Here is a 26,506-nt window from a genome sequence, read left to right as displayed (position 1 = left end):
ATTTGAACACAGCTTATTTTAGGGTGCTTCCCATTTGATGGGTGTCTGCTTTCCTTCCAAGTTGAGTAATATTTTGTCACACACAGCACTTCACTCCTTCAGCCAGAATGTTTCACTGTGAATGTCTGGTTGGGTTTTGGACTGTATTTAAAAAAAAACAAAAAAAAAAACCACAAACAACCTCTAAAACAAATCCATTGTGTTTGCCATCAAGCACAAATTAGTGTTGAGAACTCCTGTTTTCCACCAAATAGATAACATGTAGCTTTGTCAAAATGGCAGGCCACACAAAGTTCGACAACTGAAAGCTTTCAGTCTGGCTCGTAGCAGTATTTAATTGACAAATAAGACACTCAGTTGATCCAAAAATCCTGATGTCCATACACTGCATGAAATGTACTTCTGATGTACTGCATGTACTTACATTTAAGAGTCAATAGTCTGACTTGCAAAGACATTTAATGAAGATGCCTTACAATGACTAGGCTTTGATTATATTCCTCTCTTTGCGTTGGTTAAAGTTCTGTTACACTTCTCTTAAACAGATTTCCATACATAACTAGGGATAAAATTAATGCTTAAAATATCTTTGCTAGTTTTTCATTTAAAAAAACCTAAGGTTTTTTTTGAATGGGAAAATGTTTTTTAAAACTACATGTCCTTTAAGGGGGGGGGAGAGAGAGAGACAGAGGTATAAATGAATATATGTATATTTAGCAATGTCATAGCTAGGTTAATTGGCTTTACTGATTTTTCATGCTTGCTTTTTTTTTTTTTTTCCCTTTAAATCCTTGATCAGAGATTGATATTGAGCGTTGTGTTCGTGAGTCAATCAACCTGTTTCGCTGGACCCCGAAGAGTGCTACATACAGGCAATATGCACAGCCTCCACGGCAAGCCAGTGAGAGCAACGGCACAAGAAGTTCAATGTCCTGCTTTTCAGCAGACTATCAGGAAGCACCTCGAAGTGACCTAGTAAGTGACCTGGGAATTGGAGGGGGGAGAATTGTTAAGATTGCATGTTTCTCCTGCCCCAGGTGGTTTTTTTCCTCTTTAAAATTTAGACAGGAAGAAAATACCCACCAAACCTCAGTTGGTGGGTACATAAATTGGCATTTATGTTGTCACTTCCAAGCGCAGGGGTTTGACACATTCATCAGATGTTCTGATTTGTCAGCTAGTGCAGAGTGTTAGAGCCTATGCCATATTATTAATTTTGATGAACAATCCAATGCAATGAATAAGCATTAACTGAAAGGTTGTGGAGTTTTTTTGGTTTGGTTTTGTTTTTTTTAACTTCACTGCTTTGAACTTAAGCTTCTTTGATGTACATGCCAATAAAGTTATTTCTTCTTGTGCCGTGTTTCTGCCTCTCCCAACTCCTGCTCCTTCAGCTCTGTGGTGTTTGTTACCACAACAGACCAATGTCCACGGCTCACCTGCAGAACTACAAAGAGGCTTTATCTTAGGAGAGAAATAGTAAAAAGAACAGTTTGCCAGTGAGAAGTAGGTAACTGGAAAGTGATGCAGGCAGCTCTGGCTGCTTTTTCCATCTTGGCATGTCAGGTTAAAGGTATGGCTCAAGTTATTTTGAGAGGTAGTATGTGAGTTATGCCTGTGTCTTGGCAAAGAACAACTAGTGGCTAAGAGTATATCTGCATTAAATAGATACTCCGTTTAGCAAAAATACTTTTCCCTTCTCTCTCCGGTAGAATCTGATGGTTGTTTCTCTTGTCAAATACACCATCTGAAGAATGGTGATTTGAAATTATTCCTTTCCTTCCTCTCAGCAGTATAAATCTAGTCAGTCTCTTAAAAATTAAACACTTTTATTTTGGTTTTTTTCCTTCCACGTTCTCCTACAATCAGAATTCATTCATGAGTACATTACAATAATAGGGGAAGAATATATAGACCTGCTGTATCTATTTGGTCAATTGCATTAGATTTTAGTCTTTATATCTGTTTTTCCTAACTACTAAGAAACTAAGAAGTGTATTGTTACTCAAGTGTATCTTAATTTCTAAGTAGTCCTTAAACCTGAGTCTGATATTCAGTCATTTTCTTGTTTTTTTACTTTAGTTTTGATTTTATTTCTATTGCTGTATTTTCTGGAAGCCTTAGCCACGAATCCAGGACTCCAAGTGCTAGACATGCAAGCACAGAACAAAAGTAAACTCCAAAGAGCTTACAGGATTTAAGAAATAATAGGTGGATGTAGAAAGGCAATTGGGAAGAAAAATGAAATGACAGGAGAATACTGGTTGTTGTCATAACAGGAATTGTAGCCAACACAACTGCTGCTGTGCTGTTCTAGAGATATGTAGAGAGACTTTCTGAAGGAGCGAAGGGCTGCACGTTCATAGAATAATTCAGATAGGACCTTAGGAAGTCGTCTGGTAGAAATTCCTGCAGAAAACAGGCCCAACACTGAATTCAGATGGGGTTGCTCAGGGCTTTGTTCTGTCAGGTAGGGTCATGAAAACTTCCAAGGAAAGAGATTATGCAGTCTCTCTTGGCAGCCTGGTCCGATGCCTGACAGTGCTAACAGTGAAAATGTTTTTGTGTATGTGCTGACTTTTCTTAATGTTATGATGACAGGAGAGTAAAAAGGCAAGTCTCCTCAGTCCTAAGGATGTGCTTGTGCCTTTCTGTGTCCAAGCAAGAGTGAAGGGACTTGGACATAGCAAGGAGGGAGACAGGTGAAGGCAGCAATGGTCTGCTGAACCACTAAATAGAACAAAGATTTATATTTATAGCAGAGATAAAAATCCATTATTTTGGGTCAAGCAAAGTTTCTTTCAGTATTCTTCCATTTCCTGAGAAATTTTTGGGGTGTTTTTTTCCCGACAGTAATTTTATTTTCATACCAGAAGTTGTGTTTGTTTATAATGCCAGTAACTAGGCTCATCCATCCCACAATTTCCAAGAAATTAAGCTAATGTTTTTGGTATGTTACAGAGAAGAAAAATAAATACCGTAACTTCTATTGCCTTCTCTTTCATTTCTACTTCTTTCTACTTAACAGCAAAGCACTTTTCATTTACTGCAGCATAACTGATGGTTTAACTTCTTTTGACGGTCAAGTGTATTGGATCTTTTGGGTATTGCTGTAGGGTTGTTTGGGTTTTTTAGCTCATCTTATGGAGCAGCGTTATGTGATTTATACAGACATATGTGAACATATTCAGGCTCTTTCTGTAGCAAAGAGGAAACTTATCTCATGGACACCTGAATGACAAGGAAGCCAATTCATATGTTAAGTTACAGTCTACAAATGTGTTTGTTCTCATGTGCTGTATTTTTGTGTGTCAGACTTTGAGACAGATATGTACAAGCCAAGTATGTTATGGTTCTGTCAGGAGCCATAGTTCAGATTTCAAAAATCCTGTGTAACATGAGCCACTAATGAGCTACCTCTCACTTGTGATCAGTTCTGCACTTCTGGATATTTGTCTTTATAAGATGACACTTCTCAGGGGTTTGAGCAACACTGCTAAAAAAAGTTTGAAATTATTGGTGAAATACACTATTTACACCCAAAGGTGTTTGGTTGGGGTTTTTTTGGGTTTGGGGGTTTTTTTAACCTTAATCCTGGAACTATCTATCTCTTTCTTCAGACGTGTCCTCTACTGGTGTTTGCTGCCATGGGGAAACTTCTTTTCTAGTTGTAAGCAGTGGAATTTGAGTTCAATCTTTAGTAAGCACAGTAGCCTTCAATGGATTTTCTAAAACGCCATTGTGTCCTTGCTGGTCAGTCTAGCTCTTAAAAAATTACTTTTCTGTTTCCCCACCTATATAGTTAGTCATTATTTGGACAAGCTCTTTGCACTACATTTGCATCTCCATTTTTATATTTGTGGGTCACCTCTGTATTTGAGGGTGGGTAGAGTAGGAAACAATTCCTTTGTAAACAAAGCTGTGGGTTTGCTTCTGAAGGTAACTTATTGACTTCTTTAAACATTGTTTAGTGTATTTAATTCTAAACACCAGCTGTCTCCTACTCCTATATTTGTATTTTCCTTCTAAGCTGCTTCAGTTTGTTTCTTAAGTGCTTTTTATTGGCTACTCAAATATTTGTGTGTATCTGCATGTTACAGTGCTTTGGTTAATAATAACATGAGAAGTATTTGCCCCTGGGTGTGAGCACTTTTCTCCCTAAATCAACAGCCAGTAAAACAAAACTGTTTTGACTCTTTTTATCACTAGCGTTGCTTAGTTTTCATTTTAGTGGCATCTATTTGCAACTTCGTAAATAGGTTTGAGTGCTCTCTTCCCTCTTGGACTTGTGTGTTGCTTAATCTTTTACTCTTTCAGCCAGTAAGCATATTTCTACTGAGATAAAATCTCAAGGAGGAAATAGTTTCAAAGAGAATGAATGTACATCTTAAGTGGTTTTGCATGTTTATTTTGTGAAAGATAAAATGTCAAAAATAAGAACGGAAAAAACCCTTTAAATTCACTACTGAATTTTAGTAGCAGTCTACTCAAATTTGTGTCTGTAATTTTTTTTCTTGACCAGTACACTGATTATTTTTTTTCTTACTCTTTCTGAAACTTACCTTCATCCCCTGGAAACTCCCGAAGTGTTTTTCTTGAATGTCCAGGAGTCACAGAGAGACAAATAACACTTGTCATGTAATAATTTTCTGCTATGCCTGTATCTCCCATATTATAGACGTGGTAGATGTACACTCTCTCCAGCTATCTGTATACTTCTAAATAAAAGTGAGAGAATGATGCAGTTTCTTTATCTTTATGAATGTCTGCTGAGGTGTGGCAGGTGGACTCCCAGAAATCCCAAGGCTGATACAATTATGCCTTCGTCTTGGTCTTCTGCCACCAATCCTCTTTTCAAGGGTGGGAGTTTGTGATGAATGTTGGGGAATGAAAGCATTCAACTGGAGAAAAGTCTACCAGATGATTATTGATTCTTGCACTGATTTAAATGCCACCGGTCCGGTTCAGCTTTTTTTTTTTTTTTTTTTTTGATGAAGCAGGAGAAATACCTAAGCGGGAAGGTGACTTAATGGCTTGATGAAACAATACAAACATGAAAAAGGTTTGTTTTTATCAAAAATAGTATGAGCAAAGTTTCCTGATGGTAACTCTTCTTTGCAGATAATCAAGGATAGCTTGCCCAACAGACTTCTTACAGATGGGAATTCAGGCCTATTTGCAATAAATACGCCAGCGCTCAGTTGCTTCTAATTTCCTGTGAGCACCTAGGATATATTTGTCCATATAAAATGTATTGGCTAGGTTTGTATTAAGCCCTTGAATAACTGGTGTGTAAAGTCCATCTATTCTTCTAAAAGAAGCATGATGAGTAGTGTATACCAACATTTCTGTTTCAGTGTACAAGCTAGGAAATGTCCAAGTGCAATGGTGCAGTGTCCGTGCTGTTCATAACAGCTGTTATATATATTCTGCCTCAAGGGTATTCTGACTGCCTTGACCCATTTCAGGTTTGGTTTGTGTTCTGTTTTTGTAGGGAATTTGTTTTTGTTTTCTTCTTTCATTGTTCCACTACTCAGAAAGCTGTTCCTCAAATTTGTCTTTAGTTCATGTTGTGCAAAGCATTAACTGATCAAGATCTGAGTTAATGTTTCTCATTTATTTTGCATGTGCCTTTGATGCTTCTGTTTCTGATTGTAGCTGCCAACAGCTTGAGTGAGAAGTTGGGTTTATTTGTCATTTTTCAGATGAGTTGGTTAAAATACACTTTTTATGTCGCTCTCCTGTGAGTGAATAAACAATTCACTGTTTAATTGGGCATGTCATAAGCATATCACATTCTGGCAAATATTTTTAGGAACTGTTGAAAGCTTCAAAACTTTCTCTGTGTATTTGTTAGCTTTTCAAAGGTTTTTTTGATACTCAAGCTAGGCAGCCAGCAACCAGAAAGTGGGGGGGTGTAAGGAAAACTCTGCTTCCAGTGCTTTGGTTCTGCAGATTAAATTAGCTGAAGGAAGCCTTTTTTAGCACTTCCTTTACTCTGGCTTTAAAAATATGAATGTATTTTCTTATGTTTTAGGACTTTTTCTGATAGAAGATAAGGCATTAAATCAATTACCAGAGTGGATAAAACAAGAAATATATGGCTTAGGAAATAACGGATGTTAAATGTTAATTTAAGAGTCTCTAATGAATGTTGTGGTTGTTTTTTAAGTTGTAATATAAATAGCAATTATTTTAATTGAATGTAAACTCATTTGAACAAATGTGCTGTGTTTTTTTTCTTAGTTGAGGCAGAAGTAAAGGAGTATGTTTATAATAATCTAAATATTATTTATATGAGACTTTAATAGTTTGTTAGACACTCACTTAGATCATATTTAAGGATTGTAAACATATTTTGTATAGACTTGGTTTCCGAGTCTCCCTAGGACGTGTTTGGCTGCTGTGGATGTAAATGGGGCAGTTGGAGCAGCCAGAGCACTCTGTTGCAGCCTTAGGCTCAGGTTCTGGATTCACTGATTGGCAATCTAGTCCTTCCTCACAAGCATTTGCGATTATACCCACTTTGAAGTTGAAAGCTGGGTGTATTTGACCTTTTTGACCTCCCACAATTGGGATTCCATGACTGATTAACAAATGTGCTGGGGGGGAGGGGGTCATTATACATGTAAAATTAATTTAAAGAAAAAAAAAATCTAGCCAGTTCTCTATCTCTGCATCTTGTGGGAATGTTCTTCCCCCCCCGATTTGGAAATTGTTTTAAAATCAGATTCTGGATTCGATAGCCTTTGATCAATTAAATATTAGGAGTTTCATTTTTCTTTTTTTTTTTTTCAATTTTGCCATATTACTGGGGAAAAGAAATTTACTTTAAAAAATCATAAGCAGTAGCCCCTGTATGGCAGAATAAGGAATATGGCAGCTATCGTCACCATCCTTTTAAGGTGTGGAAGTTATGACAAATGAGCTGTTTACAAGATAAAGAAAGGATCGGGCCCTATAATAAAGTAGTAAACACAACAGAACAGTGCATTCAAGTTTGCTACAGCTGTTAAATAGTTTGGATTTGAGCCAACTCTGTTTTTCCCTTCTATGCCCAATCTTAGCCCCTGTGGAGCGTATCCTGTGAGAAGATGTTGTCTGAAATGCATATGGTAGCACTGGTAACATAGTCTGAGGTCAGTCCTTGCCAAAGTTAATTATTGGAATATTGAAATGAAAAATGGAGGGAAACCAGAATTTCTGAAGTCTCTCTGGCCAGTGTTACATCTGCTGAGCTGTACTCAATACTCAGCTGTAGCTGACAATCCAAATCTGAGCTCTGCAAAGTGGCACTGTGGTTTTTGCCTGTGCTTTTTCCATCTGCATTGATTGATGCCAGTTTTCCTCACTGATTATTGGTGGGTGATCTCTGTCATCCATGAGCTGGTACGGTTCCATTCTTGAAAACTTGGTGTTGTGCAAATGTTTCATTCCACGAGTACAGCTGGAGGAAAGCCTTATGTTATAACTTAAGTTTTAGCAAAGAGGAATTTGGTCAGTCTCACTGAAGAGTAGTAGCAGTAAGCTATTCTTCGAACACTTCCTTTTTTTTTTTCTTTTTATGCACATCCAATGCATGGAGAATGTTAGGAAATAGTTATGCACCTCAGCGTTTTAATAATTTCACTGGTAATTATTTATTGGGTTGCTGACAATATGATGTAAAGTTAACCTTTTGTGAGGGATGCTTTAGAACTTTCCCCTGAGAAATACATAAGGAGATAAGCTCATGGGCTCCTAAGGAGAGCACAATGTCAGGCTGCAGCGGTCCTCAGTTGCAAGCTGGCTGGCTGGCTGAAGACGCAGTTGTTACTTTGTTTTCATGTGTTTTAGTACTGACTCTGGTCCTCTTTGAGAGGAAGGACTACAGTGGAAATACGTCTTTTTGGCAACCAATGTAAATACTTGGTGTGGTTTCCTGGGTGACAGTTTTATTTCACACTTTGTTAAATAATCCATATTTTATCGAAAAAATAGTGGCCTGTGTCTAAAAAAAGGAAAACGAAAAAGTAGTGCAGTGTGTATGTGAATTTACTTTAGGAGAGAAGTAACACTCAGAATAACCCACTGAGTGTGCTAAAAATATGCTTTAGGACTAGCACGGATCTAAAAAGCTTAATGCTTTATTCAGCTTCTGGTAAGCACAATTAGATACCGCAGAGAGAAATGGTCCATTTGGTATTACATTTTTTAAGCACAGTTAGATACTGCAGAGAGAAATGGTCCACTTGGTATTACATTTTTTATGTGTGTGCTTGTAGCATTAGATGGCAATGGAGTTTGAGAGAAATTTTTGAAGTCAGGTTTTGGAGGAGAAATAAACTCAAAGATCTTAGTAGTTTATCTCACACGCAAATATGCTCAGGTGCACAGACATAGCTACCTCCTGCCACTCACAGCAACTCTTAATTCCAGCATGCACTAACTCCTGTGTATGCCATATATTGCTGCTGTGAAAGTTATTTCTTAGAGCATGGTGCTGTGTAACAGTGCTATTGAGAAAATGTAATAAAAATGAATTTTCATGACATGGGGAGGGGGTGTATTATGTCAGAGATATTTATTTCTATCAAAGGCCTAAGGTGGGTTTTTTTTCCTCTACTCCCCGGTCCGCTGTCCTACCCTATTCTTTTTCTCTATGTAGGTCTCTATAGGAGCCCGCCTTAGGCTAAGTTTGAATCCAGGATTCCATCGAGTCCCTTCCTTAATGCACCTCAGGCCAGGCTAAGTGCTGTGCGTTTTCTCAGTTGAGTCAGGATGCGGTGTCATTATGGTCTAACTTTATTAGGAAGTACAGTGAGAGGATGAAAAAGACTTTCCTGAATGCAGCTGTCTTGCCTCATGCTGTTGCTGCGTTCTTGCAGTTGATAGACTAGTACAAATTGGCTGGTGGCCTATGTGATCATGTCAATGCCATCTTAATCTACCAGTGAATTCTTACAGCTATGTATATATATTTTCTCATCTGCCATTGTTACCAGTGGAAAATCTGATTTCCAAGTATGTGTGACAGCATAACTAGAAGAAAGAGTGCATACTGATTGCAAAGATGAACCTGCAGCAAAAGTTAGTCATGGAGCCCATCCTGCAAACATGAATGAACACATTTTAGGTTGATGTGCCTAAATGTTTCTGTTGATGCTAAAATGATGACTTATGTATAGCTCACCAAAGCTTGGGCCCGGGTTTCTAAAATGAGCAGAGTGGTACAGAAATCCAAGGAGACTGATGTGAAAAGCACATACAGCTTACAGGGTAACTGTCTGGCTAACCATATTTTCAAACTTTTTGACAATTACTCAAATTCAGCACTCCTCTTAATAGACACCAGTTAAGGTAGAGCCTTAACAGTATGTTTTGCTCTTTGGTGGGCTTCACAGTGGTATGTCCCAGAGTCATGTCACATTGAAAATGTCCCAGAGCTGTGCTGGCATTGTTAATGCCAGTTCAGAAAACAGGAATCATGGATAAATAGCAACTACAGTTGAATCCTGAAAAAAGATGGATTGTCTAAATCCAAGGTCCCTGACACCATGTCAGAGTGTGGTGTCAGTTTGCATTGAGATGTGATACTAAATTCCTGTTGGTTTTGTTTTTAAAGAGGGCAAGGGAATCCGACAGTTCTTATTCTTAAGATTCTGTAATGTTTTTTTTCTCAAAGCAAAGTAATGCTCTCTCCTTGACAAGAAATTGTATCTATCAAGAGGAAAAAAGAGGCACCGATGGAAAGCAGGGAAGGCTTGCAAGATCATTCTTGCTGCTGCTTTTACTTTAAGTTTTATTTCATGTTAAAGCATCTTGTGGGTATTTTCAGGCACAACTGGATTATGGCTCAGCTTTGTATTTTAAAATGGTTCCCTGCAGCGGTGAGAAGTGTTTACCTGTTTTATCATATCATAGGAAATAACTAATGAGACTTTGCAGCACGTCTGCCTAGCTGCATGCAGGGAATAACCTGTCTTTCTGCTCTGCTGACTCAGCTTATTCACTCAATTATGTTATTCCAGGGAGAAAGAGAGAAAGGTTTTCTTAATAATGAGCTACTTTGGCAAGCAGAGCTCACTTACATTTTTGTAGACTGCCTACAATTGTGTATGAAGACATTTGGAGGATGTTTATGAATGACAATTGGCTAAAAGTTGCTGTTTGCGCATTCCTTAAGGTGTGGGTTCTGGAGTAAGGAGCTTTTTGGGGGAGTCAGGGTGGTGGAGAGGGTGGAAGAGTACAGCTTGCAAAATGTACTTGCAAAATGAAATGGAACAAACTTAAGAAATAGGAAGTAGAGGGAGATAGGGAGCATCGAGCAAGTAGGCACTGATGTCTTGACTTGGAAATAAGAGAAGCAGAATATGATGGCAAGGGAGGACTGAATCTGAAGTGTAGGAATGAGTTTGCTAGAGAGGTTATGTAGAGAACAGTGGCTCTCAAGTGTTTGAAAAATTTCAGAAAATAGTTCCTAAAATCTGGAAGTTTGGCTGCTCCTCCTTTATAAGTAGTCCTGATAGAACATCAAAAAAACATTTAAGCCTTCTTGTATGACCCTTTGCTAATAATGGTCATAAAAAATGGCGGGGGAGGGGGATTAGGGGGTGTGTCAAGACGTGTTACTTTTTATTTATTTATGATCATTACAATACTTCCCTGCCTGTATAGGCCTCTTTCTGTCAGTAACAGTGGATTTAAGCATCATTCTTTCTCAGTTGGTGCAGGAGTTAAGTACTTTTTGCTTATCAGGCCATCAGAATTCGAGGGAGCAATGGGAGTCATTCTGTTTGTTTAAAAACAAACAAAACCACCCCACCAAAAAATAAACATGCAAAGGACAATGTTCCTAGGGGATTAAGTACTGCCTTCATCTACTTAATTATGAAGGATATAAACAAAAACATTTGCATGGAAACTACTAAGTGTGAACACATTGGTAGTGATTGGATTCAGTCAGCTAAAATCATAGAATCATAGAACAGTTTGGGTTGGAAGGGACCTCTAAAGGTCATCTAGTCCAACCCCCCTGCCGTGGGCAGGGACAGCTTCAACTAGATCAGGTTGCTCAGAGCCCCGTCCAACCTGACCTGGAATGTTTCCAGGGATGGGGCATCCACCACCTCTCTGGGCAACCTGTGCCAGTGTTTCACCACCCTCAGCATAAAAAATTTCTTCCTTAGATCTAGCCTAAGTCTACCCCCCTTTAGTTTAAAGCCATTCCCCCTTGTCCTGTCACAACAGGTCCTGCTAAAAAGTTTGCCGCCATCTTTTTTATAAGCTCCCTTTAAATCCAGTGTTCTTATTTGGTCTTGTTTTCAGATACTTCCTGAAAACTGACTCTGCCTGTCATGAAAACTGCTTTTTTGATAAAAACACGATAGCAGTGGCTTTGCCTACAAATCTGTCCTGAAGTGTCCTGTTCTTCTTGCTTATTCTCCCTCTTCTTTTCTACCCGTTGTTTTCATCTGACATTTTAATTGGTATAAAATAGTGCTACTCTATATAAATATATTTATCCCAAAGCTTATATGATGGCACCGTGACATTGAGTATTATATTTATGTGGAATTCACTGTAAAAAATACATTGGCTTTCTTCCATTATGGTTATTTAAAGTAAAAACAAGCACAAACAGTAATGACTTTGCTACAAACTGCTGTCACGCTTGATTTGGAGTTGCATCTGTTTGTGGTTGCTGTGTGAATCTGCTTTTGTCTCTTTCATTATTTGATCAATTCTTTTAGAAATCTTTTAAAACCATTATCTTCTAAGCTGGTTTTAAAATGTTTTTGTTGTCTTATTCCTAGATATACATGCATACATTGATTTCAGAAACAAAACATTATGTTCCAAAAATATGGAATGACATCTTCCATGAAGCATGTTTCTTTATGAAGGACTTTGATACTTTGACTAGATTATTTTACTTGAACCCCAGATTTTAATTATACTGACTTTCAGGCTGAAATTCCTTCTGTATTAAATTTTCTGCAATAAGTTTTGCCAACTTCAAAGACAAAAGGGGGGGAACCCTGCTTCTACTCAGATAAAGCTTTCCTTTCCATGGATAAAAAGTTGGTTTATAACTCCTGTGTTTATCAGATGGGACTGTTAAGTTCAGATTCAGCAGAACTAAAGATACTTGCTTATTTTCTCAAAAAAAAAGTATATCTTCATTTAATAGCCAGGATGAAATGCCTGTAAAAGATTACAGGCTAATGGAAAAAATAGATAGGAGCCGTGATTGTGCCAGCCTCATGCTCTGGAGTGCTTTAATCTTTCTGAAGCTTGACTTCGAATTTGAGAATGCTTAAGCAGCTTTAATTCCTAATATTAAAAAAAAAATTAAATTCTTTATGCCTATTTCTTCTTATTAATAGCAGTAAATGCATATGGCTTAGCAATTCCCAGGCCTATTTGAAAATTAATGGGGTGAGAAGAATAAGTACTTTGAAAGTAAAGAATTTAGGGTGTTGTCAGAGAAACTTCTGAGAGGCAAGTAGACCTCTCAGACTTCAGCTTAAGTAGTCTTTTTCCTATTACCAGCATGCTGATGAAGCAGTCTTCCCTGATGAACAACTTCTTATAGCTGACTAGTCTAAAGCAAGATTCATGCTTGAAGTTAGGATATGCTAAAATAAGTCTCTTTTCTTTGCAGGAAAACAGGCAAAGCAACTTGAGGAGTAAGCTCAGTATCTTAGCACGTGTGGACTTGTGTGTGTGTGAGAAAAACGTGTGTGTATCTTTCTGATAATTCTTACCTTTTCTAAGTAATGACAGGCAGTTCATCTCTGTATATGAACACAGTTCTCGATTTCAGTGCTGTAGTCGGTATACAATTTCTTACACTACCTCTAAAACCACAAGTATATTCACTAAACTGTTGGAGCGTTGCACAAGTGTGTAACTGGACTTTTAACTACCCTCTGGCACTGTGCTTAAAGTAGAGCTTTTGCCTTTTTTAAGAAAGAGTAAGGGGTGGTGGTGTGTGTTGTTTTTGTTGTTGGGTTTTTGTTTTTTTTTTTTTAGAAATTACATACCATGTCTGCCTTGGAAAAGAGTAGATAGATCACAGCAGAAGGATAATTGAAGGGAAGAAACAAGCATCTTGTACATGTGATATGCTGTTTGGACTTAAGCTTTTCCCAATGGTTATCCTGGCTATTTTTTTTTTTTATTGTCCTGTTTGTACCCACCATAGAGTAATAAGTATTACTAGCATGGAAATTTTGGTTTGTGGGATAATCCTTATGCTCCCTTCATTGTTTAAAACAAACAAAAAATTGCAGATGACACATTCGACAAGATATTGTAAGCGGCTGTCCTGAGATGTGACTACCTGCAACTTGATTTAGCTGGAATCAAAATCTCAGTTGGATACTACTGCCTGTTCGCAATTTGTTGGATATTTCTAAATAATTACTAAGAGACTATCAGTGCCATAAACTTTTTCTGAGAGCAGGTAACCTTACTCAAAGAACCTGGTTTAAAGTAGGCCCTCTCCCTTCCTTCACCTACTGTTCCTTCTGGTTCTTCACAGCTGGAAACCAATGCCTGCAATGACATAATAAAGCCTAAACAGGGAATTGATTCCAGCAGTCAGGACAAATGTTAAGCCTCCTGTCTAAAATGTCAGCCTGCATCTCATGCATCTCCTCTAAATTGGCTGGGCTGAGGCAAAGAGAGTAGTCACTGAGGTGGTAGACAACAGCTGGAATACTGTTGTGGAGAGGAGTAGGAAAGGTGTTAAAAGTTCAGAACGATCTGCAAGATTTGGGTGCTCAGGGGCCATGACAGCCTCAAGAGCTGTCTGAACTCAAGTCCAGTGCCAAACTACAGGTATCTGCAGCAGGATGGTGATGTGAAGTGGAGGTGTGAGGAGGACTGGGGAAAAGCATTGACAGCTTAGTGTTGGCCATGTTTAGCTTGTGCTGGCTGACAGGTCATTAGAAAATTCCTGTGAGAAAATGTCTGACATGAAATATAGTTGTTACCAGATACAGCAGATAAAGTAAAATTTTTAAATGTAATTAGGAAAGATGATCTTATAAGTGCATACACATATTTCACTTTGCAATTTGAAGGAAATAAATTGGTCTGATAAAACAGTTGTTAAAAGAAAGAATTGATTCAACAATTCTATTTCTCGCAGGTCTGTCAAGGAGCTTTAGGCTGCAGCTTTGTTCAAAGCCTATATAGGGATATTGTATCACTAAATATGCCATTTAGGCAGATCTGGACATACTAGGTCAAAGCAAAGCAAAGATGATTGTAAAATTCAGTTGAACGTGTTTCTCCTTATTTTCAACCCAGTTAAAGGAAAAAAATGCTTGTCCTGGTTATCAAAATCTATTCACAGGACCGATAGTGTCTACCTATGGAGCACTTCTTGTGGCTTTATACTTTTAGATAAGGAGAAAATGTTTTTATATCAGTATAGGTGAATTTTGACTGGTTTGTTTTCTGCTGTAGACTTCATGCTTTCCTCTTAAACTTTTATTCTTTCCTGAGTCATTCATCCCATCTGCTGAATTAGACAAGAATTGTATAAATAAAAGTAGCAAGTGGTTGTGTAATTAGAGTCCATCATAATGTAAATGTTTCTCCAAAAGACTTAATTCAGGTCATCTCAGCCAGCTTCACTGGCGTAGTCCACATTTATAATGCCTGACTTTGCTACCTGAGTGTTTGTTACCTGTAATCGTCTGACCCTGCTTCACGGACTGAACTCTTTTTGCAGTGGACTTGCTTCCCTTCCCTCCTCAGTGTTGCTCCACAAACATTCTCCTGAGGGTGAAGCTGTCACCTGAGGAGGGTGTAGTGAAGTCTGCCAGTTTTAGTCATCAGGCAAATTAAGCTGTCTCAGCCAAATGTGTATTTATGTAATCACTACTCTTTCTACCTTACTACCTTTCTTGGATATTGCAAACTTGTGTCTGCTGTGAATCCCCTAGACATGGACTGCTGAATTCATTTGGCAAGTCTGAAGTTTGTCAGAAGAGTTTGACTTTGTTCTTCCTCCTCCTCCTCCCCTTTGATGCAGTTCATTTCCTTGGACTCCTCTTGGGGAGGAGCTACTCAACTGGGAGTTGGCCCTGTCCTCTGTCACACTGTTACTTTTATGGAAACAGGTCTCCCTTGAGTATTGGCTGTTCTGTTGAAACAAATAATATGTTATCCAGAAAATCAAGCATTTTTCTGATTATAAATCATCATGACCTCTATTATTCTGAACTTGCAAGGAAATTATGTGCTGAGACTAGCAATTTGTAAGTTCTTTTGTTTTGAATACTATCATATACAATGGAAAAGGCAGTTTGGTGGGCTAATATATTCCCTGAAGTACAATTACTGATTTTGTTGGTAATTTTGAGTGCTTTTTGATAACCTGCTTTACAGCAAAGGTATTTCTAACTGCAGAAGGACTGCCTAAGAAGTCTTTTTTCTGGGACATAACTCAGGGAAACGTGTATGCCTCTCTGTTCACTCTAGCATGTTCTCTAAACTTGGAATAGTCCTCAGATTAAATGAGAAACTAGTATGTTTAGAAACCAAAACAAAAGCTAGAGCTAACAACAGTTAGTTGGGCTAATACTAATTAGTAATGCCTCCATTTCCTTTGGTGCGTTCTCTTGAATTTTTTTCATGGGCTATAAGCACATAGTGTCTTGAATCGGTGTGATCACTGCAATCTAAGACGAGATGACAGAAATGGAATATTTTTTCAAAGCAGAAAATTTGCTACTGTGATACTCTTAGAAAGACCTATATTTTGACTGCACTGTTTAGATCATTCTCAAAAGTAATATACAATAATGTTCTATTTGTTAGTTCTTTCTACTTTTCAACTTTCTGTGGTCCATCTCTGTATACTTGTGCTCATGTTCTGAACAACTGTAGACTGAGTGCACAAGCAAATCTTCATGATGAAATGGTTGGCTATTTCATTAATATAGGTCTTCTTCCTCAAGAATAAGACATCAAAACAGTCTGAAGATTTTTCAGAAGATGCTCCCTGTAACAAATCCTAGTTATTCTGTTTGTTCCCGTCTCCTGACAAGCCAGAATAACTCACTAAAAACATCTGTGGACTTGGTTATAAACAACTTTTGCCTCTGTTTGACCTCCTGTTCAACAGGAGCACAATGGTTGCACAAGACAAACCAGTTCTGTTGTAAGATGACTAAGCTCTGTAAGAGTATCTTTGATGTACATACCTCTTGGAGTAAGTTGAGTTCCATAATGTTTGGGGTTTTTTTGCATATGTAACCAAGCTGTTAACTCTGTATCTGCTGGATTAAAGCATAATGGAAACAAGCGGCTTTAAAATTTACCTGTGATTTTTCAGATTGAGGCAATGGCACCAACAGAAAAAAAAAAGTTCTTGCTGCAGAAGACTATAAATAAGTGTAATTTATTAACTCCTTAACACCATGGTGCTAATGTATTTTTAATTACACAGTGTATGAAAGTTTTAAAAAATAAGCACTTTCAACATTTAATTGAAGTTAAATGAGGACCTCTTAGTGCAGATGTAGTTCTGGAAGTTCCGTCAGGGTAGCTGAGAGATTAAAGAAAAAAGTCTCATGTGATAATAGGAAAAGTGATTGTAGCAGTCCTTTAACTTTTAGATCTTCAAATAGGTTTTGCAAACCTGGTGTTCCCAAGGACAAAAGGCTAGGGCATGCTGCAGATCTTTTTGCCTATTGCTTGTAAAGAATCCGAGTTTGACCCTCTTGAACAAGCTGGAGATTTCCCTCATGCTTTATTTTGGGTGAGTCAAGCTAATTCTTTTGAGTGAAAGTGTAGTTGTAATGGCACTTGAAAGTTTCAGCAGTGTAAAGCAATCTCTGAAGGAAGGTGGAGACATGGCTTCAAACATTTCACAACTGTCTTACGGTGACCATATTTTAGTATTTCTGCTGCAGTTCACAGATTTGTATGTGTTGGTAATTAATGAAAATACAGGATTTCTGCATTCTCTGTTATTCACAAAAATAAGGAGGGGTTTTGGTTTGGGGTTTTTTTTTTGCTAATTTATATATGCATGAGCTTTTAAGAATGTGAAGTGAAGAAATGCTAGCACTTAGGAATATTTCTGAGATAATTCCCAATGAAGGCTCTCTTACGAAAAACAATTTAAGTATTATCAAACTAGTTGCTTGAGTGTGGTGTTATGTCATCATCTGTCCCATCCCCCAATTCCCCTGTCCCCCAAAACTAAGGAACAAATTTTCTGGGTTATAATACAGGACTATTTCTTACACTTCTGGTGTCCTGATTTGTGCCTATTTTTGGGCTGGGGTAAACCCTGGTGTTTAGATAGCTCTGTATTTTACAGAAGTATCCCTGCGGTTTTTGTGCCAACCCTCCAATTGCTACCCTTCTTTCCCGCTCCAAGCATGAGGCCTTTCAGCTCCTCCTTTCTAGAGTGCTTTCTAGCCAATTTATTAATTCTCTGATGCTGAGGAACTGATGCTGAGTTCTGTGAGTTTTGTGACCCCCTCAGCCACAGTGAATAATTCATTAACAAATCACAAACTAAAATAGTTTGCACAGATTGTCTACCAATTATTTTTTTTAACAACTTCAACAGAAAATAGGGATATAATTGGCAGATAGGCATTTGGCACTGCTCTGGAGCTTTTCTGTATGGATAGTTTAACTCGGACTAGTTCAGAGTTATAAGGAAAAGATCTGTTTCTGTCTAACTGGGTTGTTACACTTTGAGGTTGTCAAATAAGTAGAAATTTCAAAGAACACCATGTCTCTAATTCTATCACCTTTAATATTAATTTTCTTCTTTTAAAGTCTAGGGATTCCATCAAGTTGGATGACCTGAAGGCAGAGGTGTCACCACGAATTTCAGCAGAAGATCTGATTGATTTGTGTGAGTTGACAGGACCTAGTCATTCCAAAACACCTGTTAAGAAAACAAAGTCTAGCAAGCCAAAGCTGCTGGTGGTGGACATTCGTAACAGTGAAGAGTATCCTTCAAATCTTGAGTGCCAGCCTTGCCAAATCATGCTTGTATCAGTTACTTCCTCATTGTCTGCAGGCAGTGAGATGTTAGAATGATAAATAATGGAAAGGGATGTGGTAGAGATACAGCGCAAGGACAGAAGGCAGATTTTTTTTTTTTTTTTTGTCACGGAGAGGCCTGGATTGCAGAGAAAGAGGACAAATGTATTTTTGCCTTCCCATTTTAAGCTGTGGCTCTAGTGAAACCACTTTGTGCCAGTAGCACAATTGCTTTAATGCTACTTTTTTTTGTGACAGGTGTTGTCGGCAGACCTTCCCCATTTAATGTGACCAATATTTTGGAAGGGTGTGAGGCTTTCCAATTAAGTGGAAAGGGAGATACAGAAAAGTTGATAGCTCATGTGCTTTGCCAATCCCTCAGTGGAAAATCAATTCCTATTGAGTGCCTTCTTGCTACTGTCAGGTAATGCAGCCATATGGCTGCCCTAACTTATGTCCTCTAGTTAGCTTATAATCAGAAAAGTCTTAAAGGTATCTTGAAGCTATATTTTTATCGGGGTTGCTACCCTGTCTACACCTTACTCATTTGTTCTTTTTCAAATACATAGTTCTTTGTGTGTGGAGTATTTTTTATTGTTTTTCTGAAGTAGTGTAGTTACGGGACTGGGTTTGTTTGGGTTTTGGAAGGGGGAGTCCTTCTTACGGATGTACTTTGCCAGGAGCACACACCTTCATCAACATCCATCTAAAAGTGGGAATAATGACAAGATTTTATTAGAGGTAACTCTAAACATTATACTGAGTATTTGGGAATATACTTGTTATTGGTTTGTATCATTTTTTTAAAGTATTGCTCCTTTCATAATAGCAAAGGTGATGTAGATAGTTGATTTTGCAGTAGATGTATGTTTACTTGCTATGTCACAAAGTATAATTCTTAATGGGCAAACAATACTCAATAGAAAAATAACAGAAGTATCATGAGTTTTAGTCCACCTTTTACTTTGAGAAAGGAGGATCATTCCTTTTACGTATGTCTGGCTTGTTCTTAAAGATCTCCAACGATAGATATTCAACAGGCTCCCAACATCTTTACTATTCGAAAAGATCTTCCAGTGTCTAACAAATGCTACTAACATACTGCATGCATATTAGAAAAGTGTGAGTTCGAGATAATGAAGTGAGTGGTGGATCAATGCTAATATTTGGGCTAAAATATGTAGTAAAAATTTAAATAAATTATATTTCAACCTCATTTTTTTCATCTAGTTGTTAAAATACCACCTTAAAGGTAATTGTATATGCCACTAACGTTTTTCTCTATTAAATATTTAGCAATATTTATGACAAAGTATGGTGAAGTAGAAAAATAAATATTATTTGTACTATGTAGAGGTAAATTTATTATTTACATAGTAAACAGTATAGTATAATTGGACTATTCGAAATTAAAACTGTTGTTTTCAAGGAATTATAATTTTATTGTATGCCAAACTTGAACCTGTAATGTGATCTGCTGTGTAGATAAAACAGAATGGTCAAAGGAACACAAAAAAAGTAATTTTTCTTTTGCTTGCATGTATTAATTTCATGCATCAGTTAAGGATTCCAGTTAAGTAGAGATTCATGTGTTTGTGTAGCTTGACTCTTTATTTTCTGGACTCCAGAAGACTCAGTGGCTTCTTTACTCCTGGACCTAGATTGTTGAAAATGTGGTCCTCTTTATTCAGAAAACAGTAAAAATGCAGGCTATTTTCTGAGAGATAATTTCTTCATTGAGAGATAATACTTTTTAGACTCCAGTTTAAATGAGAAGTCCCTGGAATTAAAAGCTGTAAAAGGTTATTGTTACTGCATGGAAAGCTTTGCTACTACCGAGTTAAATAATGTTTCTATTTCTGCATGCATCATTCTGTTGTTAATTATTTAAGCGACTTCCTAGAAATCATCAAGGAGAATGCAGAAGGAGAGCAAGTAATATAAAATACCTCAACTACAATCATTGCACTGAAAGGCTATTATCTGTGTACAGTAATGGATTTATTTATATTATAATCAGGATCAAAGGCAAGGTGTTGGTTAAATATTTCTGTAGCTTTCCTAATAGCTTGAGTATAGGTTCTACTCTACTGTCTTACTCTACTCTAGCAGAGTGGATTCAAAATTTCAATTATTTTAAAATAATTTGACTGCTATGAAGTAAGTGGCTTTATGAGGTTGTCTTTCATATTACAAAATTTTAATCAGACTTACCTTTTATATTTCTTGAATGAGGAGGCATGCCGGAGAGAGAAAATCTCCATAACTTGAACAGTGCACTGTAATCACTGCTGCTGCTGTTTTGGTCTGATTGGAGTTTTTGGTAGACTAAAATGTCCTGCCCTTTAAATAATGGGTGGACTTAAATCTTCCTGGTATTAGGAGGTAGGGAATGTCATTATTAAAAAGACAGCCTGGTAGGTAGTAGAATTACCCCTTGAGTGAGTTGGTTTGTATGTCAATTGTAGAAGAAAACATATGGTATATAGAGAGCTATTAAACTGTCGGCAGTTCTGAGTATACACGGGAAACCATAGGAATACTGTGTTCAGTGTCCTGTTCATTCTCGCAGTAAGGAAACAGTCTTTGTGTTTATCACAAAATTTCAACAAACTGTACAATAGGATCAGGCAGTCTGTGTGTTACTGTGACGTGTTTTTAAAATGTGACAGACCACTGTGAGGGGTTTCAAAAATATGATCATTTCTTACGTTTTGTTGTTAGTCTTCCTCATCGTCTATGCCTGTCATGCTAAACTTCACTCTCACTTTGCTTTCAATGTGATTTGAGAAAAGCATGAGAGGACTTCCAACAAGTATCAAACATGTTTCGTATTTCATACTAGGAGGCACTTGAAAGCTAAGGTATTGTTTTGTAATGAAGCTCATGTTGCGAGGCCAAGAGCTACTAACCTTTTTCCCAATAGACAGCTTTGTAACAGAAGACTTTCTAATGAAAAGGTAATATACTCAAAGCAGTGTCTCTGTTGGCCAGCAATTCATCTAAGGCTCATTTTATTAAGCATGGTAGCAGAAATACTGGCAGCCTTCCATTCCTGTTACGAAAGTTATAGCTGCATATTTATGGTCTCTCAGTCTGTGGCACAAAATCTTGGCCTTTTTGTTAATTGTCTTAGTAGTGAGAACGCTTAGGATGGTCACTTAAGATTAGGGAAAATGTGAATGACAGCAAATACAGTTTGGATCTATCTAGTTTGGTACTAATGTTGATATAAAATGTATTTCTTTTTTAAAAGATTTAGGTCAAGTTTCTCTGAGCAGTTAAGCATACTCAGTGGCATAAGTGTGAGCAACTAAATCTGTCCAAAGTAATTTTCTGTCTAAATGACGATCGTTTCAGAACTTTTATCCTGGTTAGAAGCAATGAGAGTGATGTGGTTATAAATGGGGTTGGGGAAAGGGGGTTGGCACAGATCAGGGAAGGAGTGGTGTTGTAATTTTCCCCTTCAAAACTGAAACCAACTGACAACATTAGTGGATGGTATGTGATCATCTTTTGTTCTTTCAAATGTTTTTATATAGCCGTGTTTTTCCCACACTATAACAATGACGATCATAAAGCTGAAACTGTTACATAAATCACGAGAAATGAATGCTAATATTAACCTAAGTCAATTAAATCTTACCTCCATTTAAGGGAGCTCCTTTATTAAAAAGGATTCTGGGATTTAATTATAAATTAAACCAGCTTTCTGCAAGCACAGTAGTAGAGTTACTAATCTGGATATTTGACATTGTGCATATTTTTGCAGAACTGCTGTTTCCCATCTCTTCAAAGTTGTTCTTGTTTACTGTTGGGGAAGGGGAGTGTTCCAGACATGTGTACAGTCTATGAAAGTAATTCAGAGGTGTGTCAAGGTCATGGTGCATTTTCAAATTCATAAAAAGCTAGGTAGTAGTGGTCCAACTTAATTTTTGTAGAAGAGACTTTCACATTCAATATTTGTTCATAAAATCGCATTGAATGATCATCCTTTGAAAGTGAAGCACAACTAACTAGATCTGAGTTGCTGGCACGTGTATGTTGTTTGCTTTTCAATACCCAATACACGCTCACTGTTAGTGGGACTGTAGATAATATACATAATGCTCGTTGTCTGGGAATCTGAGTGCGTGTACATTAGAATTTCAGTTTGGATCAAAATTGTAGGGGGCTTGCAGAGGTTGGCAGGAGGTTTAAAGAAATCTTCCAATAATCCCTATTTAGTTTTGGTTCCCACTGTAAGTACTTCATTCCTTTTGCATAAAACTCCTCTGGAAGAGGTGCTCCAGCTGCTTATTAGTATTTGGCTCCTGTTATCAGACTAGAGCTGATTTGAAGTAAAATCCATGAAAATGTATCCTGTGGCTATTGGGTTTTTAGCACCGTTTCATTTAGCAGATCAGTTTCTGTAGTGCTATGCTATGTTCTTTATGAAACAAACAACTCTTCATTCTGTCCTTTTTTTCTATGTAGTGTCAGAAGTTGTTTTCCCCATGAGAGTAAATAGTAAATGAGGTTTGTCAAAATATACTAGCACAGAAGATCAACAATTTTGTATCATGACAGCCAGGATGAAGAGCAGGTTCATCCTACAGCTGTATGTGTACCACAGATTTCTCTGCCTTTCGGATGTCCTTAACTGATCTTCCTAAGCTTTAACCGTGGCCACATTTCTGGCAGCATCAATGTCCCGTTTGTGTCAGCATTTACTGCAGAAGGGGATCTCATCCAGTGCCCAGCAACTGCCACGCTCCAGAGCTTTAAAGGAAGAGTTGTGGTGATTGTAGGAAATGTGGTGAAGAACACAGCTGCTGTAAGTATATTGCTATAATATATATGTTGATATCTAGAAATACATCAATGGCATGAATAAAGACAGTAGTAAATAAATGCTAGAGTCTGGATAATTCAGAGTAGTAACTTTGGGTATGATGACAGGATTTGGGGTGATTTTGTTGTTGTTCATTTCTGCTTCTAGACAAAGACATATTTCTCTTCAAGTGATCAACATCTGAGAAAGTTGATGTTTTGAAATGAAATTATTTAACGTTACCTTTTTCAGCTTTAAAATCTTTATTTTTGGCATGACATTAGAAGTGACAGCACTTCTAATGTGCATCAGTAAGATCTAGTTTTCAAAACTGACTTGCATTTACTTTCTGTGGTGTTAGGAAGCACACACAAGGTAAGTAGGGTGGGGACACGTATGTTATGAACTCCAAAGGAAATAAGATATAATTCATATTCCTACTAGTAAAAACCAATGTATTGATTAGTTTTTTAGAATCATTTAGCTCCTGCAGTTGTGCTCAGTGAAGAGGAGAATGGTTCCTACTGGTGACTTGCGTATGATACCTTTATTGTCAGTGCCTTTAACTAGACAGGGAGAATATTCAGACTTGCCTATTCCTTTTTGTAACTAAATATTTGGTGGTGTTGTGAACCAGCAGAATAACAAGTAGAAGTATTTCTTTTGCCATTCTTCTCTCAGGTGAAGGAAAGTTATCTTTCTTTTTTTTTTTTTTAAAATACATGCTCTTAAGTATGGTATACCTTTAGTTCACCACAGTTTCTTAAGCCTATTTACTCAAAGAGCATGAACTGTAACCCTGTTATGACAAGGAGGGCTGTGGACCATTAAAAGGTCTTTATGTTATGGACAGCAGAAGCATCAGCACAATACATGCTGGAGTTTTTTTTATACATATAGGGAGTTGTAAGTAGTGTGAGAAATCCCTTACATTAACCTGTATTTCATCATTTAGAAAATTAACTTGTACTATGTATCATGTCTCTTAAATAGTAACAGAGATGGCATAAAAGAGACTGTACAGCATATCTCAGATAGTTTCAGTCAGTGAGTATCTAGGTTTGTGCATGAGATCTGGGTAAGTCCATGATAAATATTTCAACATGAAATCAATCAACTTGAATAATCACAATAGCTCACTAAATGCTGAATGCATAAATTCCCCCCTCAAAGGAACAAATGCAAAATGCATGAAAATGCTAAGAGCCAAATGGAGATGATTTAAATGACGCTTTATACGTTTGATGGTGGGTTATGCAGCTGCTTTCAACAATTACATTTTAAATCACTGAACATCCTAATGTATCTCAGTAAGAGCCTAACCATTCACTAACTTCACAAGGAATAGGAACAGGAAAAAGAAAGTGCTTTGGTATTCACTAATGAGTGTCTTTATGGGAGGTACCCCACGTACTACCAAGTCATTTTCTGGGAGTTGTTTTCCAGAACCAGTCAGAAATGTTTTATCTGAAACAAAGGAACACACTAAGTATTCTGTCTAAAACAGAACGAAGAAACAACCTGAAACAAGTGTCTGAAGGAAAGAAGGGACAGAAGCTTTACAGTGCGGGTTGTGGGTTACACTGTTGCTAAGAAGGTACAGTTTTCTCCTGTAATGTAGTGACACTTCTTATGCAAACTTAGATTTTTTTTTTTTTTTTTAATGTTTCATTAAATGAAAATTGAATGTTTCCTTTGCAGTGCAGCTAAAGAAAACTTGCAGTGTGCTTAGTAAGTGCAAGTGCTTCAGTCACGTGAGAGGGTGCTGCCTTATACTCTAAACCCAGACTTTCTGCAACTGAGACAATGTTGACCCGGTTTACGTGGAATTGTCAATATTATAGCTTTCCATAAAAGAGAAATGCTGCTTTGCCTCTTGATTTGCTTTTAGAGTTCTTGAAAGACTAACTAAAGAGTGTAGAGTTTTAAATAGCAACAAAATACTGAATTGACCAGTTTGACCACAAATTAATTAAATACTGGAGCCTAAATACTGGTAGGGACTCACCACCTCCATCACACCCTTAAAGTACATATAAAACCAGTCTCAATTTGACTGTGTTGATAAAACTTAGAACTCCTTTCTTTTGTGGATTATTTTTTAAGGCCAGTTTCAGTTTTACTCTGCATGGCTGCATAGAACTGTCTGCCACTGTTCATGAACTTAACCAATCCAAAACTATGTAGCTTGAGGCTTGACAAGAACAGTAGCTATTACTTTTTACATTGTACTAGGTAATCCAATCATATGAAAAATTGCACAAGTGAATGCGTGGAAACAAAAACAATTTTGTCCAAAGAAATGTTATAAGATGTCTAGACAGAGTTATTTATTTCCAGCTGAAAAGGAATGAGCCACAAATTGTACCCTCTACCATAAAGGAGAATTTTTCAGAAGTGTTCACTGATATTTACTCCATTAAAAATATGGAGGTTAGCACTGTTAGATGTTTGGTTTAAATTTATGCAGGACTGAGAGAGGTGGGGTAAGCGTGAAAAAACACTGATGGGGCTATTTGTAATTAGAAGGTTGAATCTTTCAATTGCGTTTCATTTTAGTAGCCTACTTGGCATCATTTAAATAAAAATTTTAAAAAAGCAAAGTTGAGTGTACTGAACATGTGGAGAAAAAGCCTTTTTCCCCTTTTCACACTTCTTTTCTGTTTCTGTCTTTTGTAATTTATTTGGTGCCAGATGATAAAACATTTAAATTGGAAAGAAAATGCTGTCTAGAACTTGATAGGCAAGAGGGAAAACTGAAAACTTCACCACAGCACTGTTCCAGCAGGAGGCAAAGGAAGCCAGCAGTCCCACAGACCAGCGTAGCTCTGGCTCTAGTTGAACACTTCCTTAGGACAGAATTAAAACAGGGTAATCCTGCTTGTTAAGGCATTTAATTTACTCAGCCTAAAAGTTAAATGAATAGATTGGCTGATGTACAAGAGGCTTACTGAATGTGCCATTAGCAGCATAAAGGTATTGTAAAGAGGAGCTTGCACTGGGCATCGTGTGGTGGTGCTTGGCTCGCACTTCTCTGCAGAATATTCCTTCCTTTAGGCTGATTCTCACTTTGTGCCAGCCTTTCTTCTCCTAGGGGATTCTGGGCACTTGTTAACAGAGCAGATATTTGTTTGTCTCTGAAAACAGCAGGAAACCTCTACATAAAAGGCATTATGCTGGAGTTAATCAACCAGATTCTGTTTTGATTTTTAACTTTTAAATATGCTAAGTGGGAGCATCTCTTAAGTGAATTAAATTCCCCTTTCCCACATCCATTGATAGATAAGTACCTTGTAAATTCCAGTATGTGCAAGGGATCATTGCAGTTGGGAGTATAATAGTTAAATGGGCAATGAGTGCTCAACTGTAGCTTCTTTTTTGGGTGCATGGCAAATAGCGTATCTCCTGATTTTTGTCACTTTCAAAGTCTGAGATGCAGCAAGTGCAAAGGCGGATCACAGTTATGCATATGTAGGATGGGGATTGGTTTGGGTCTTTTTTTGGAAGGTGACATTACTTCTTCATCTCCCCTCCTTCAGTCAACTTTGAGGTGCTAAGCCATTGTCTGTTTCTGTTTCCAACTTTTTGTCTGTATTACTGCAATGTTGACTGAAATTAGAACAGGAGAAATACCTTACCTGATATTAAATCATGCTCTAGCAACTCAATTTTGACAGTGACACG

General features: G+C 37.5%; 1 protein-coding gene across 2 annotated transcripts in view; it reads left to right on the top strand.

Annotated features, from left to right (window-relative positions):
* The window catches only part of TBCK (TBC1 domain containing kinase), a 116,584-nt gene that overhangs the window by 80,579 nt on the left and 9,499 nt on the right, over positions 1-26,506 (top strand). For both annotated transcript variants that reach the window (XM_076336856.1, XM_076336858.1), the window contains exons 23-25: positions 800-975; positions 17,800-17,975; positions 22,666-22,825. In XM_076336856.1, the coding sequence (XP_076192971.1) occupies positions 800-975; positions 17,800-17,975; positions 22,666-22,825 (512 nt within the window). The remainder of the gene's footprint in view (positions 1-799; positions 976-17,799; positions 17,976-22,665; positions 22,826-26,506) is intronic.

Source organism: Aptenodytes patagonicus, chromosome 4 (genome assembly GCF_965638725.1).
Source record: "Aptenodytes patagonicus chromosome 4, bAptPat1.pri.cur, whole genome shotgun sequence".
NCBI lineage: Eukaryota > Metazoa > Chordata > Aves > Sphenisciformes > Spheniscidae > Aptenodytes > Aptenodytes patagonicus.
Note: the sequence above shows the minus strand (reverse complement) of the source record. Positions and strands in the feature narration are given on the sequence as shown.